This window comes from Lacerta agilis, chromosome 10, assembly GCF_009819535.1.
Source record: "Lacerta agilis isolate rLacAgi1 chromosome 10, rLacAgi1.pri, whole genome shotgun sequence".
Taxonomy (NCBI): domain Eukaryota; kingdom Metazoa; phylum Chordata; class Lepidosauria; order Squamata; family Lacertidae; genus Lacerta; species Lacerta agilis.
The window spans coordinates 69951119-69968171 of record NC_046321.1 but is presented as its reverse complement, the minus strand read 5'-3'; the positions used below and the strand labels follow the sequence as shown (position 1 = coordinate 69968171).

At 42.7% G+C, this 17053-nt stretch overlaps 1 protein-coding gene across 1 annotated transcript in view; it reads left to right on the top strand.

The window, feature by feature from the left end:
• The first annotated feature begins 844 nt into the window (after positions 1–844).
• The window catches only part of LMNTD1 (lamin tail domain containing 1), a 179890-nt gene continuing 163681 nt past the window's right edge, over positions 845–17053 (top strand). The window contains exon 1 of the mRNA XM_033163258.1: positions 845–1309. Within this exon, the coding sequence (XP_033019149.1) occupies positions 1292–1309 (18 nt within the window). The 5' untranslated portion in view covers positions 845–1291. The remainder of the gene's footprint in view (positions 1310–17053) is intronic.

Below are 17053 nucleotides of genomic sequence, written 5' to 3'. Positions count from 1 at the left end.
CTAGTCTCATGCCATGGCCCCCCATTTACACAGTGTTCACCTGTGGCCCCCTTGGAATATCCTGGGGGGGGGCAGTTGAACACTGACCTAAAACATTTGAAGAGCACCAGGAAGGCTGCCCTAGCAGGAACCTCAAGAGTCACCTCAAATCTTGCTAAAAGTGGAATTTGGTGATAATCTAAAGATATAGATACCATTTCCTTCTCTGTTTCCACAAATTTATCTAGTTTTAGTGAAATCAATTATTTCTTAGAAATTTTGTAGAAGACAAACTAACCAAAAACATCTCCACAGTTTGCATTCGGGGTAGTCAGTTTCAGTTCCAATATTCAGAAGTATGGTTGAGGAAGGCCAGTGGGATATAGTCACCAACACTTTTCTAGTCACATCTGATGATTCCTCAGAAATATTTTAATCTTAGATTAATTCAGCTAATTCTACACACCAGCTATATTGCACTAGGCTATAAATCTCTTTAATAAAAAAAGGTTTGTTTGTCCTATCAGAAAATAATTGGGTAACCTTACCTTTAAATGGCTGTGTGAATAGATTCATCCCATGTCTTTGAATGGTTCTATAAAATATGAAACACTAATGCACTGGTGTCCAAACTTTTTTCAAAGAGGGCCAGATTTGATGAAGTGAAGGGCCGTGAGGGCTGACCAAAGGGCCAACCAAGGTTGTTTACCTTTTTTTAGGGTTGAAGTTGTTGGGTTTTTTTTAGGATTTTACCTCAGGAAATGAACTGCCACAGGGGCCAGATTCAACCAACCGGTGGGCAAGATTAGGCCCCCGAAATGGACTTTGGACATGCCTGCACTAATGGAATAGCTACAATTACTAACTTAGATTGGTCATATACCAGTTTAACTGTCACAGTTTTCCACAAGGAATTCTCAGAATTGTAGTCAGGTAAGAGAGCTGAGAGTTCTCTGCTATGAATTCTTAGCTCGCCTTTCAGAACTGCATTTCCCAGGGTTCTCAGGGGAGGGGGAATGACATTATGTAACTTATAAGTTTGTAGTGCAGTTATGCCGTATGATAGTATAGATGTTGATCATATTTTCTGAATTCTTTTTGGGAAGAGTTTCAAGGTAACATGTCATCATGTTATAGAATAAGGCATCATCAGGCAACCCTCATGCTTGTTGCTATGCCTTGATATCATAGTAACCATGATGTCATAGTATGGAATATATAGGCAGCATTTTTTTCAAAGAAAATGTAGTTCTCCCCTTTTAAAATCTCTGGTATCTCGATCCATGGCAAAAGAGAGTTTATATCCACCAGAATGGAGTTCCTTCAGACTGTAAGTGTTTTCCCTTATTAATAATCCATTTTCAAATGCATTAGCATGCTGAAGTTACGTTGTTTTTGTTCCATAAAGTCTACTCACATGTCAAATCTATATGTGTTGAAATTCAGAATGAAATAATGGCATAGGTTGCATGACGAGGGATCAGAACATGACTTTTTGTGCTCCATATATTTTATGCTTGATTTATTTAACACATTTTAAGCCCACTGTTTAGGGTTCCTATCCTCCCAAGGTAGGTTACAATGCATCATTACACTACAATATTAAAATTCAAAAATTTTAAAATAACAGTAAAACAATAAAATGCTGCCTGATGAGATGACGGGTAGCTTTTACCTTCTCTCTTTCTAATCATCTTGATACATAAAGTCTGGAGGTATAAGTGGGGCACCATTTCAGTGTGGGAAAAGGCTTTGAAGAGATTTGGGGGCAGGCGGAGAAGATTCATCAGGGTTTAAAGGCCTGGTCTTAGAACATACTCAATATTAAATTACATAGAACCAATATTATTTGGAAAGTATTTGTTGGTTGTGAAAACTATAGCAATTGTATCAACACACATCAACAATTTTTTTATTGAAAATTTTATTGATTTACAAAAGTGTGTGCAATGTCTCTCTTGTATTTTTTCCATGTTATATTTTTACAAATCAGTTTTGGTTGTTGAGACAAGAGGTGGGTGGGATGGGGGATGGGTGAGGTGGGGTGACGATGTTTCTATTTTACTTAATATATGTAGGGTTTTATGTCAGTTTGCGTAGGTTCTCTGTTGTTCGCTTGTGCTTCTTTGGCGGTGAGAGAGGTCGGGATTGGCATAGGGTGTGATTGTTCATTTGTGGTTGGCTGTGGTGGTCATTGGTTTTCTGTCTGAGTGGGGTGGGTGAGTGTTTTTGATCAGGTTAGCCATATTAATTTGTATGTCATATTCTTGTTGGGCTGTGTGTGTGTGATGAAGGGGAACCATACCGGGGAGAAGGTGTCTTCTTCTGTTTGTCCCCGTGTCAATTTCAGGTTACTGGTTACCATAGTTTTTCTAGTAGGGCTGTTTCCCATACTACTTGCTACCATTGCTCCATGTTTACTCCTGACAGTCTTTCCAGTATCTGGTTATGATGTTTCTGGCTGTTGAAAGTAAATGGGTTATGAGTTCTTTGTGTTGTAAGTGGGCATTATTGTCTTGGAAGATATTTAGTAAGACCAGTTCTGGGGTGGTTTCTAGCATTTGCTTGGTTATTTTACATATTTATTGTATGGTTGTTGTCCATAATGGTTGGATTTTGGGGCACTCCCACCACAGGTGGAAATATGTGCCTGTGGAGGTGCATCCTCTCCAGCATTTTGGTGAGGTTCCTAGGCATATTAGCGTTAATCCCCCCAGGCTACAAATTAATTTACACCAGGAAAGAGCTCCCAGGAAAGAGAAATCAGGGCAGAGAAAAGAAAGCACTTATTCACGCAGCACACGGTTAACCTCTGGAACTCCCTGCCACAGGGAGCAGTGACGGCCACCAACTTGGATGGCTTTAGAAAAGGATTAGGCAAATTCATGCAGGAGGAGAGGACCACTGGTGGCTTCTGGCCAGGTTGGCTCTGCTCTGCCTCCAGTTAGGGACAGCAATGCTTAATCTGAGCACCTGTTGCCGAGGAACATTTGTCTATTTTATCTTCTTTATATATAATCTGTCTGTCTGTCTGTTTGTTATTAGGTATTTATATTCCACCTTTTTCTCCAAGGAGCTCCCTGGTCCTAGTCCTCATTTAAACCCACACAACAGTCCTGTGAGGTAGGCAGGCAGGCAGGGCTGAGAAATGCAGGGACCCAAGGAGTCCCCGGACTCCAACTCTCCTTCCCGGAAATAAGGGAAATTTAAGGGATATCAACAACAAGGGATAGCAGCGGGAAACGGCTTGGAATAAGGGAGTTTCCCGCAAAAAAGGGAGACTTGGCAGCTATGGTGGTGATATGTGATACTCTTATATGTTTTAGTCAGAGTACCAAACTACAAGGCTTGAATACTATGAGCATATAAGTTACAATAGCTGCAGTCACATGGTTTCTAACAAGTCCCTTGTTCATACTGTGGTCAAATATCAGGTGAATCTGAGCTGTTTCATACATGGCACTTCCATGAATAAGACTCTGTGCCTCATCTTGTTGGAGCCATAGATAAGCTGTTAGCCTATTTGTCCTATTGGAATCATTTATAGGGAGGTTGGAATTGGGGAAAGGGTTAACTCTCCCCCATGCCCTGTCACCCTCCTACTGCCCAGGGCAATCAGGATGGTACCCCCCCCCCCCACACACACCCTAGTCATACAGTGCTATAGCTTGTCGCAGTAGCTGGCAAGGTGCTAAATGGATCAATGGTCTCAACTATTACGCAACTTCACAGACAAAGTTGTAGCATGTGGACTTCGTGTGTGATAGATAACATTTTATACTTTATCATTAAGTTAAATAATTAAGTCAAAACATATCAGCACAGCTGTAGGCTTGGATGTGGGTAGAAAGATGGAGGAATGGCATATGTAGTTTTGTGGAGTTGAGAAGTCACCCACTGTGGAATTGGCAGCAAACGAGCTGCTCTGTTACACTTCTGTACCAAAACAAGTACTGAACAGGACTGGTGGACTTTGGGGTCTTAAATCTCAGCGGCACCCTGTGTGATGCTAAAATTTGGGGCCCCCAACCTAGAATCATAGAGTTGGAAGAGACCACAAGGGCCATCCAGTCCAACCCCCTGCCAAGCAGGAAACACCATCAAAGCATTCCTGACAGATGGCTGTCAAGCCTCTGCTTAAAGACCTCCAAAGAAGGAGACTCCACCACACTCCTTGGTAGCAAATTCCACTGTCCAACAGCTCTTACTGTGAGGAAGTTCTTCTTAATGTTTAGGTGGAATCTTCTTTCTTTCTCCCAATCCATTCTACAGCATTGTTGTGGCACCCCCTGCAGTGTGGCACCCTGTGCAGCTGAACTGGTCACACTACTCTAAAACTGCCTCTGAACAGGCTATAGCCCCCAAATAGGAGTAGTTTTAAAAACAGGGTGAGTAACTTATGGCCTTCCACTTGGCGGACTACAACTTCCAGCAGCCTCAGCCAATAATGGCAGGGATGACTGGAGTTGTAATCCAGCAATGTATGGTGGCCACAGGTTTCCCCACCCCTGTGTTAAAGGAACAGTACATTGCAAGAAACATTCCATCTGTAGCATGGCCTACATGCTCCAGTGATATATACCCTACTAAAAAAATCTTCCCAAAGGAAACCTGTCCCACTATGTTCTACAATAGCAGCAAACTTGAACTAAGCATATTTAGGTGTGGGAATTTACTTCTGGGTAAATATGAATCGGACTGCATAGAGTGCTACTGTCCTGTTTTTACTGGGGCATCCCGGAATTGTAGAAGCCTTCTCATTTTATCCCGGGATGTCATGGGTTGTGCACCTTTACAGACCAGCTACTGCTGCTGCCCCCAGTCACCTGCTGCCCCACGCTATAGATGCACAAGGAGGGTGGACAGGCACACGGGCAAGTGGTGGGGATGGGGGGCGAGTGGGCAAGCAAGTGGGCAAGCAGCAGCAGTGGGATGTTGTGTGGGACAGATGCCCCCATTTCCTCTTGAGAACTGTTGGAGTCTATGGGACTGTACTGTACAACATTTATGTTTGTATTTAGATTTCCACCATAATAGGCACCCCTAGGCTTGTGCAGCAATACAGTGCAAACTCTTTATTTCCTTTAGAATCATTTTCTGTAAACACAGAGCAGCCAAACACAACACTCCTAGAGAGGACATGAAGGTAACTCAGTCCTCCAGGCTTAACTTCCTGTTTACCTGGACTGAGTTACAGGAACCAGAAGTAGGTGTGGTCTTACCTGGGAGGAAGATCCCAAAGAAGACTCTCCATTTTGCCTCATCTCTTGAAGAAGCAGGATGCTCTCTCAGCCTGCAGCTGAGAGAAGCAGAAGTGAAGCTTCTTTCCTCATGGAATCAGCTTCACCACATGTAAATACATTTATCTAAGTTTGTCTGCCTCCTTGTAGCCTGTACTGTGACTCTTGGATGTCCGTGAGTAAACTCTATTATATCTAATAATCAGTACTGTATTGTGTCTTTTTGCTTTTAAGAGGGAACAAGGGGAAATATACCAGGAATATAGCTGGCTTAAGCAAGCCTATGCAAACGTTTTTTGCTGTGTTTTAAAAGGGAATGTAAACTCTGCTAAGTTTGGAGCTTGCTCACACAAGCTGGGATTGAGATATATAAATAATATATACTCATCCACACTCCTAAACATTCCCACAAAGGGTTATTGGCCCCAGTATTGCATATTTTTGTGTATTTTTGAAGGATTGCATTGGATTGTGTTTTTGAGTTGAGTTGGATTTTTTTTTTAAAGTACTTCCTGGTGAGCACATGTTTCTTTGTCTTTGTTCTTTGTGCTGAAAAGGGATTAACCCCCCTCCCCTCCCTCAGAGTTTACAGTACTCAGAGGCAGTGAAGATTTATTTGAGGTTTTTGTATTTTTGAGCATTTTTGAGTTTTTGTTTTTGGAATTTTTGACAAATTTTTGGATTTTTGAAATTTTTTTCAACTTTTTGAATTTTAAGATGGCTAGTGTAGCTTTTGTTAGTGAAGCAAGGCCAAACTATATGCTGCTGAACGACCATAATTTTGTGCACTGGAAGCAACGCTTAATGGTATATCTGAGTGCAAGGAACGTTCTGCAGGCTATAAAAGATGAAAAGCCTACAGGAGATAAAGAAGAAGATTTAGCCAAAATTGAAGCCTGGGAAAGGAAGAATAGCGAAGCCAAGCACATAATTTTAAGTGCACTTCGCGATGAGCATCTATCCTTAATAAACATTGAGGATGATGCATCCCAGATTTTAAAGGACATTGAGCGGATTTATGGAGCATCTACACAGAACTCCTACAGGCATTTGCTAGATAAATTGCTCAAGTTAAAGATGAACTCCAGAGAGCAGTTCACAGAGCATGTTAAGAGTTTTTCAGAGATTGTGCAAAGAATTGCTCTCACTCCTGAAGCTCTTAATGAAGTGACTAAGGTGACTTTCTTGCTAGCATCGCTAGGACCAGCATTTTCTTCATTTAGAAGCCTAATGGATCACACAAAAGATCTGACTTTTAATGAATTAATCAGCCACTTAAGAGAGGAATGCAGAGAAAGCTTGGATTCTCAAGAACGCAACTCTAGGAGAAGTGACTGTAATTATGCTTCAAAGCAATTTAAAAAGGCCAAAGAAATAACTTGTTTTAACTGCCAGAGGAGAGGTCACATAGCAAAGGACTGTAAATCTCCTAAAGTGAACAAACCCCGCCCCTTTAAGCCAGAAGGGGACAAAAGGGGGAAGCATGAGTGCAACATGCTGCTGCAAGAAAGGAGCTTAGCTGTCCAGAATTATAAAAATGTGCATAATAAGTGGTATTTAGATTCTGGAGCGAGCTCCCATTTTTGTTTTAATGAAAAGTACTTTGATGAACTAAATGATGAAGAATCTGAAATTCAGATACCAGATGGCCGCATTTTGAAGTCGAAAGGTGCAGGTTCTGTGCATTTGGAATTCAATGTAGACAATGAACCATTTAGAACCAGAGTGTCTAATGTTCTGTTTGTACCAGAATTGAACTGCAACTTACTTAGTGTATCCACATTTGAAAAGAAAGGTTTCAAGGTCACATTTGAAAATGGACAATGCAATGTAACCAAGCATGGTGAAGTGTATATCCAAGGAAAGCTAATCAATAATGTTTATGAGGTTGATCTTTCAGAAAGCCAGTCTGCAAAGGTTGACACAAGGAAGACTGTCATTGACTGTTCCAAAGAGTCAGAATGGACTCAAGAACTTATACACTTTCCTTCTGTAACCCCACAAAGTACTAATCTGCCTTCTAGTGTCATAGCGCCCCCTACAGGTGATGCACCAGAAGACGCAGAGGACCAGAATCCTGGCGGCTCCAGAGACGAAGAGGATCCAGAAGGGGACATGCCAGCGTTGGAGGATGATGAAGAAGCTGATGCGGTTCAGGAACCAGAACCAGAGGTCAGACGCTCATCCAGAACCAACAGAGGTGTTCCACCGGTAAGGTTGTCCTACCTTGCAGGGTCGGCGTCACCACAGGAACCTTCCACATGGGAAGAGATTCAGCAGATGCCAACTGCAGAAGCCAGTCTCTGGAAGAAGGCCGCGCAGGAGGAGATGGATGCACTGCATCAAAATAAGACTTGGACCCTCACAGAACTACCTCCGGGTAAGAAAGCCATTGGCTGCAAGTGGGTTTTCAAGGTTAAGAAGGGGTCAGAAGGGGAAGTGCAACGCTACAAAGCAAGGCTAGTAGCACAAGGCTTTTCACAGAAATATGGTGAAGATTATGATGAAACATTTGCACCAACTGTAAGATACAGTAGCGTAAGAATGCTTTTGAGCATAGCAGCCTCTAAGCAAATGGACGTGCGTCACATCGATATTTCGACTGCGTTTTTGCATGGCGAGATTACAGAACAGATTTATATGAAACAGCCTAAGGGTTTTATAAAACCGAATGAGGCTCATCTAGTCTGCAAATTAGAAAAAGGACTTTATGGATTAAGGCAGGCTGCTAGAGCTTGGAATCAGAAATTGCACAGTATGCTGGTGCAACTTGGATACAAGCAAGGAAACGCTGACAAGTGCTTGTACAGTAAGTCAAGTAATGGACAATTTTCTTATATATTGGCTTTCGTTGATGACTTGATTATCGCAACATCTAATAACAGAGACTATGTGCAAATTGTGAAACACCTCAGCAAAGAGGTGGGAGTCAAAGAACTAGGAGACGTCAAGTACTACCTAGGAATCCAAGTGGAAAGAGAAGAAGACGGATCATTTCTTCTCAGCCAGCGACAGAAAATAAATGAACTGATTGAATGCATGCAGTTGCAAGATGCAAACACAGTTGCAACGCCCATGGCCACAGACTTCCTGAAGAATCAGCAGGATTCGAAGCTGTTGCCAGATAACAGTGAATATAGGTCGGTAATTGGTAAACTTTTGTATTTAGTTACCACATGTAGACCTGACATAGCCAATGCAGTGGGGATTCTTAGCAGGAAAGTGAGTTCTCCCACTGAGCATGATTGGGCTGGTGTGAAGAGGGTGGTGCGTTATCTGAAGGGTACAGTGAACTGTAAATTAAGGTTGCCAGCTGTCAGTGACCCTAAGTTGGTGGGGTACACTGATGCAGATTGGGCTGGGGATAATGCTGATTATAAATCAACAAGTGGTCATGTTTTTATGTTTGGGGATGGACCTGTTGTGTGGGGCAGTTATAAATAGAACTGTGTAGCATTATCTTCCACAGAAGCTGAATATATTTCTGCATCGGAATCGTGCCGAGAGATTGCCTGGCTGGATGAACTCATCAAAGACTTCGGTTTGGTGAGAAAGGAACCTGTCAGTTTGCTGGAGGACAATCAGAGTTGCATAAAACTGACACAGAGTGAAAAGTTCCTTGCCAGGACAAAACACATAGGTGTGAGGTACCATTATATACGTCAGGCAGTCCAGGATGGACTTGTGGAACTGTCGTACTGCTGCACCAATGAGATGGCTGCGGACATCCTGACGAAGCCCCTCCCAAGAGAGAGTTTCCAGAATCTACGTGTCAAGCTGGGACTCTGGGTGGTTGAATAAAGTTGTATATTTTTGTATGTTGTGTTCGTCTGAGAAGGGGTTTGTGGGATGTAAACACAGAGCAGCCAAACACAACACTCCTAGAGAGGACATGAAGGTAACTCAGTCCTCCAGGCTTAACTTCCTGTTTACCTGGACTGAGTTACAGGAACCAGAAGTAGGTGTGGTCTTACCTGGGAGGAAGATCCCAAAGAAGACTCTCCATTTTGCCTCATCTCTTGAAGAAGCAGGATGCTCTCTCAGCCTGCAGCTGAGAGAAGCAGAAGTGAAGCTTCTTTCCTCATGGAATCAGCTTCACCACATGTAAATACATTTATCTAAGTTTGTCTGCCTCCTTGTAGCCTGTACTGTGACTCTTGGATGTCCGTGAGTAAACTCTATTATATCTAATAATCAGTACTGTATTGTGTCTTTTTGCTTTTAAGAGGGAACAAGGGGAAATATACCAGGAATATAGCTGGCTTAAGCAAGCCTATGCAAACGTTTTTTGCTGTGTTTTAAAAGGGAATGTAAACTCTGCTAAGTTTGGAGCTTGCTCACACAAGCTGGGATTGAGATATATAAATAATATATACTCATCCACACTCCTAAACATTCCCACAAAGGGTTATTGGCCCCAGTATTGCATATTTTTGTGTATTTTTGAAGGATTGCATTGGATTGTGTTTTTGAGTTGAGTTGGATTTTTTTTAAAGTACTTCCTGGTGAGCACATGTTTCTTTGTCTTTGTTCTTTGTGCTGAAAAGGGATTAACCCCCCTCCCCTCCCTCAGAGTTTACAGTACTCAGAGGCAGTGAAGATTTATTTGAGGTTTTTGTATTTTTGAGCATTTTTGAGTTTTTGTTTTTGGAATTTTTGACAAATTTTTGGATTTTTGAATTTTTTTTCAACTTTTTGAATTTTAAGATGGCTAGTGTAGCTTTTGTTAGTGAAGCAAGGCCAAACTATATGCTGCTGAACGACCGTAATTTTGTGCACTGGAAGCAATGCTTAATGGTATATCTGAGTGCAAGGAACGTTCTGCAGGCTATAAAAGATGAAAAGCCTACAGGAGATAAAGAAGAAGATTTAGCCAAAATTGAAGCCTGGGAAAGGAAGAATAGCGAAGCCAAGCACATAATTTTAAGTGCACTCTCAGATGCTTGTAATACAATATGGTAAGCTCCAAAATTCCACACCCATAGAAATTCTAAAGCACCCTGAGGAAGAGACAGAAAGATGGCAGCCTCTTTCACCGGGGAGGAAAGGTCCTGGAAACTGAAGGTCAGATTTTGTCACAGCACTTTTCATCACAGCCATTCAAAGGACAGCAAATGAAGCTGAAAGACACCAAGGATGAAGAAGATGAGGAAATGATGCCAGGGAAATGGGGGAACAAAAAGTGCTGATCTGTGTTAACTATGAAAAGGTGAATATTATTTGTAATTTGTTCACAGAAGTATCAAATGCAAAATTTAAGGGAATATTGAAATTCAGAATTACTCAGTGCCCGTCCCCCGTCCCCCTGATAGCTCATTATTTACTGGAATCTTTATACAACAACTAGACACTTCTCCTTCATGGAAAATAGGCTTTTAAAAAACTATACTTAATATAGAATAAGCAGTGATAAGACAAATACCTTCCAGCTCTTCCCTCCTTTTTCCTCTTTCCCTCTTTCCATCCTCTGTATTATTTACTCAATGCCGCTACTTTGCGAGTTTACAAATACTGCTATGAAATGCTGCTTGGGTGAGTAATTTAGTAAATGATTGCTCCAGACTGTAGGGCTAAAATGCACAATATTTCTGAGGCTAGATTTGAATGGCTTTGCTGATGGAGTGATGTCTCTGGCAGTTCTGGAATTCCTAGCTTGCTGATAAGCTACTTGCAAGCCTAGAGTATACCCTCAACCATCTCACACATTTCCTAGTATCTGTGGTACTTTTAAAATAATACGTGTTGTTGTTGTTGTCTTACAATCACTGCCCAAAGCAGTTAGGAAAGCATTGTGGGAGAGAGAAAACAAGCCAGGGGCTCTTCCTTCTCTGTAAATGGACAGGTGATAGTGTATAGACGGTTTTGGTTCTGAGTCAGCACCCCAGTCCCGCTCCTCCACATGCAGCTGCTGGGTGACCTTGGGCTAGTCACACTTCTCTGAAGTCTCTCAGCCCCACTCACCTCACAGAGTGTTTGTTGTGGGGGAGGAAGGGAAGGGAGAATGTTAGCCGCTGTGAGACTCCTTCGGGTAGTGATAAAGCGGGATATCAAATCCAAACTCCTCCTCCTCCTCCTCCTCCTCCTCCTCCTCATGCAGCAGAGAGCTGATAAGTCCATTGCCTGAATGATGGACCTGGGCAGGTTGACCCTATTTGCAAACTGCTGCAATTCAAGCAAGATGAATTTTCAGTGGCTAACACATGTTCAAGTATGCATGGGTCCTTTAAATACCCCCCTCCCGGCTTGCTTTTCTGGCCAGAGCATGCTAAATGAAACAAGAGCAAATTATAAGGACTGAGCTTCAGGATTTCCCCACACAGCTTTTGTGTCTTTCACAGCACCTAATGACCTCTTGGCCTCCAGTATAAAATGGGTAAGAAGAGTCTCGAGATCTGGCACCCAGCCAACATCAAATTAATTTTCTTTGCTGTGAAACAGCTCTGGTTTCATAGCAAGGAGTTTTGTTGTCTAGCTGTCCTGGAATGAATGGGTTTCTGTTTTCCATATCGCCTGTTTGATGAAGGCAAAGCTCCAGGGCAACGTTCTGTATTAATCACTCTTCCAAATGGCATCTTAGCTATGAGATCATCAATAACTGTGGCAATTAAGATATTTTAATATTGATATTAATGGTCATATTATTAGGGCTATGACTCTGGGCCTATTTACACTCTCAGTGGCAATCACTGGTATGCAGGGCATCTGTGCCCATTGATTGGAGCACCAGCTGCTTATTACATGGAAGTTGTAGCATGTGTTTTTTTTATTTAAATTTTTATTGATATTATTTAATAATACAGAAAATAACATAAACTTATAACCGAAAGTAAATATACATACAACAATTGTTTTGTTTGTTATTACATTATTGTTATATCATGTTTGGTACTATTTTTCATGCATAATAAACCATTTTAAACCCCTATTGCCTAATTTATCATCCCTTAAAGAAAGGGGGGGGAGAGGATTCTCCCCCCACCACAAAAGAAAAAAAGAAAGAAAAAGAAAGAACAATAAAAAATAAACTTAATAAACTTCAGTTTCAACTTCCTGCTAATTCCTAATGTATGGACTTATTTCTAAAAGATGAATGTGCTCAATTCAATAAATAATTGTGTAATGCATTCTAGCAATGTTATGCATCCTTAATTTTGTTATCCAACTCCTTATCTTTCCTTAATCACTCGAATGCTGGCATAGTCAATGACATTTTACTATATTTTTTGCACATATATCCTGTATCCCTCCCACTTTTCTTTGAATTTTTGTTTTGAATTTCCTCTAAGATTGTTTGTCAGTAATGCCATCTCGGCAAATTCTTGTAATTTAGTTTGCCAATCTGTTATTTTTGGAACCTCCTGTTCTTACCATCCTTTAGCCACTAGGATTTGGGCCACAGCCGTTGCATACAGGAATAGTTCTGTTGATTGCTTTGGAATATCTTTGTCAACTATCTATCTATCTATATATATGTATAAATGTTCCCATTGCGTGCGCACACGACACCACCTTGCTCCGTCACCGCTGGACCAAAGCGCATCAAATTTAGGACAAAGCGTAACATGACCATCGAGGAAGGATCTAGCATAATAAAAATAAAAAATAAACCACACCTGTCATGCCTAAAATATAGAATAAAGGCAAAAAAAATTGGCGCACAATTACGTGTCACCAGCAACAGAACTGAAGACTTTGAACAACAACCAACAGAAAGGCGGATTGCCTGTTGACGTCATCAGACCTGCGCCAAAAAGAAAACCCCGTCCACCATTTTATAAATGCCATCTGTAAGCACCCAAGGACTTTCTGACACAAACTGCTTAGTGGAAATGTGGAAAAAAGACGGAGCAGGAGGCAAAATAAGCCGAAGGCTGCCTGAGAGGTCACAGTGAGTAAGACCAGCTCTGAGGGGATTTTGTCGCTGGGGTGCGTAATTTTGGGACTGGGATGGGGGAGAATGCTCTTTTTAATGGCGTAGAGCAGGGGTGTCAAACTCAAATTCATCGGGGGCCGCATCAGCAGTTTGGTCACCCTCAAAGGGCCGGTTTTATCTGTAGGACTATGTGTCCACTCCGTGCACTACTTCAATCATTTTAACTCGGGGTGAAAGGAGAGCACGGTGGCACTGGTGTAAATCATGGCCCTTCTGATAGGACTAGCATACACAAACCCATTAATTAGTAAACAAGCACCATGCCTACTGAATAGTCACCATGTGAGAAGACCCAGGCACAAAGCAATCTGTTACATGCAGGAGGGAAGCTGAAGGGCATTTTCATAAGTGAGGCTATACAAGCCTTTTAAACCACTTCTGAAACCGAATGTGAGGCACAAGCTTTAAATCGGATGTGCTTGTGGCTTTCCAAGGTGACACAGGTTTCACACTGCAAAAAATGGTCTCGGTTGAGTGTGAACCAGCAGAATTGGGGGTGCAAGGGAACCCACGTGTGTGTGTGTGTGTGTGTGTGTGTGTGTGTGTGTCTTATTGGTTTGCTTTATTATGTATGTTGTGCTTTTTCATGTCATGAACTATCCTGAGATCCAAGGGCAGCAAACAAATTTAACAAATAACAACAACAACCATAACAACCCCAAACTTTTTCCTCAAGGCAAACCCCGTCGACGCCCAGTAAACTCAATCCCCATGCAACATGCATAGCTGTCAACTTTTCCCTTTTTTAAAGGGAAATTCCCTTATTCCGAATAGGATTCCTCGCAAGAAAAGGGAAAAGTTGACAGCTATGAACATGTGCACCGTGCAGTGGTGTTGGGCGAGGGCAGGGCCGCCAGCGGTCTACCTCCCAAGGTTGTTGTGTTGAAGTTGAAGCAGCAGCAGCAAAAGCGCACCATGGTGGGTGGACGAAAGAAAGAAGAGAGAGAAAAAAAGAAAGAAGGAAGGAGAGGAGAGGAGAGGAGAGGAAGGAAGGCAGCTTCTTGGATCCATCCGGTCTTCAGCTCCATCTCCCCGGCCCTCACTCACCTCGTCGCCCCACTTGAGCACGTCCTTGTGCCTCTCGCCCACCGCCCGGTAGATGTGCAGGAAATGGAGGATGCCGTGTTTGCGCACCTGCTCCGCGTGGTGCTGTGTCTTCTCCCAGCTCAGTGGGGAGCCCTATGGCCCCCCAAGGGAGCGGCGCAAGGGCGCGTGGGGAAAGGGAGGAGAGCCGGCCGGCAACGCCAAGGAGAAAAGCTACCTCCAGGCGGTGGCGGTGGCAGCAGGAAAGAGGAGCAGGAAGGAGAAGGATTCTACACCGGTGGTGAAACAGGAGGAGATCGGCGCTGGCTGCTACTTCTCTCTTCCTCCCCGCCGCGGCGCCTCTTTCTCCGCGAGGCTCCCGGAGGGGAAGCACCTGTGCCGACCCCTACTCTACAGGGACAGGGAAGAATGAAAACAGGAGCTTCCAGAATACTTTCGGGGTCGGAATTTTAAAAAGCAAAAAAACCCACAGCAACTCGTGGCCGGGCAGCTAGTACTCAATAGAAATGCCTCCGGTCTTTTTATAAAAGTTATTCCCAACATCTTTTTTAACTCATCATAAACCTTGCCCCAGAATATCTTGATCTTCCCACACATCCACCACATGTGGAACATAACTCCATTATTCCCTCCACATCTCCAGCACACGTTCGCTAATTGCTTATTTATTTTCGATAACCTAGAGGGAGTGAGATACTATCTATGTACCATCTTTTATAGGCTCTCTCTGATATTAAAGCTCGCAGTAAATTTCAAATTCACTTTCCAGAGGTTTTCCCACTCTGACATCATGATTGGATCATAGAGTTTGGCCAAACTGCGAGAGGCAGTGAAGGATAGGCGTGCCTGGCGTGCTCTGGTCCATGGGGTCACGAAGAGTCGGACACGACTGAACGACTGAACAACAACAACAACATGCAGCTGAACTCGTCATCTTCTTTCTTGTAGTTTGAATCCATTGCTCCGTGTCCACTTCTCTGGAGCCGCAGAAAACAACCTTTCACCCTCCTCTATATGACATCCTTTTATATATTTGAACATGGCTATCATATCACCCCTTAACCTTCTCTTCTCCAGGCTAAACATACCCAGCTCCCTAAGCCGTTCCTCATAAGGCATCGTTTCCAGGCCTTTGACCATTTTGGTTGCCCTCCTCTGGACACGTTCCAGCTTGTCAGTATCCTTCTTGAACTGTGGTGCCCAGAACTGGACACAGTATTCCAGGTGAGGTCTGACCAGAGTGGAATACAGTGGTACTATTACTTCCCTTGATCTAGGAAGTCCGATGTCCTGAGCCCATTTAATCATTGTGGCCTTTACCTCCTCATCCATAACCTCATAATCTAGGAGTAATCTATACATTCTTGAAATTATCTTGGTTTTATTATTTATTAACTCTCTTTCCAATTTAGAGGGCTCCCTGTCAAATCCAGTCAGTTTATCTTGTTTAAACGTTTCGTACAGCTGATGATATTCCAACCAACTGTAGCATGTGATTCGGCCCTGTGTGTTCACACCAAATTTCAAGGACCATTACAGAAAGAAAGAAAGAAAGAAAGAAAGAAAGAAAGAAAGAAAGAAAGATTAAATTGCCTTTATATCTGCAGTGACCACAGCTGTAATATATCTCATTAGCAATGTTTACAGAATCACTCTCCCTTTTGGGCAACTGGGATTGTATATTTAGAGTGAATATTTCCCTGCTGGTACTTCACAAGTTGCCTAACATGATTTAATCCCATATTTTCCCAACTATTGCTGTTCAGATAAGATGAAGGCTGTGTCCAGCATAAGAGGTGAACTCACAATAACACAAGAGTGTGGTCCAACCTCATAGGAGGTTCTTCTAGAAAAGCATATTCAAATTCAAACTGAACTGAAGGAAACTCACTTCCTTCATGACTTGCAGTAAAACTTAGGGCTCAACTCAGCTCATCCAGATGCTATTGAGCTGTCACCCCTGACCATGGCCCATGCCGACTGGGGATGATGGGAGTTGGAGTCCAACAATATCTGGAGGTCCAAAGGTTCCTCAGTCCTGCCTTAGACTACTGTCTCATTCTTGCTAACACCGGAGCTGTGAGAGCTTGATTCACTTACAATGAATCTTAGAAATGAAAATTTTCTTGCAATGCAAAGATGGTAACTCTAGAAGCATGTGCTGTATGTAGCAAGGCTGCTGAAACAGCAGGGGGACAGTGTTGCACCAGTGAGAGCCAGGCAGCTACTGAGGACCCCCCCCCCCCCATTGCCTTGTAAACCCAGCCATCGGGAGTTAACCGATAGTCTGGCTTAGTGCTATATCCAAACCAAGGCTCCTTGTTTGTTTCATTCCAAACAAACCACAAGGGTTGTTCTTGACTTGTTCTTGTTTGAGGGGAAACAAACTATGAACCATGGTTTGGATGCTATGCTAAGTCAAACCATGGCTTCGCTTCCAGAGGTGGGGAAGAGTGAGTGGCCACAACTGCTCTTGCACACTAAGCCATTGTTTAGCTTAGCATTACATGTGAATGAGGCTGATATCTTCAGCTGGGCAGAACAGGTGCTTGCATGAATACAAAGGATTATAGCAGACTATGAACATTACATTCCTTCCCCTTTGAGAAATAAACTCCAATCATTTCTGCAGATACATGTGTGCAGCTTGGTTAATTTGGTCGGCAAGCTATTCATTCCTTATTCATTGGCTTGAATTGATAAGTAACGAATATGGGACTCAATCTTAGTGCCTGCTTTAGCAGAAAGCAATGCAGAGTTAAGGGTGTTTACTGCAGATCTCTCTCAGTATCACAACTGCTAAAGAGCAAGAAGTGGTGAAGAAGGCCTGAACACACTAGGTGAGCAAAAGTGAGGA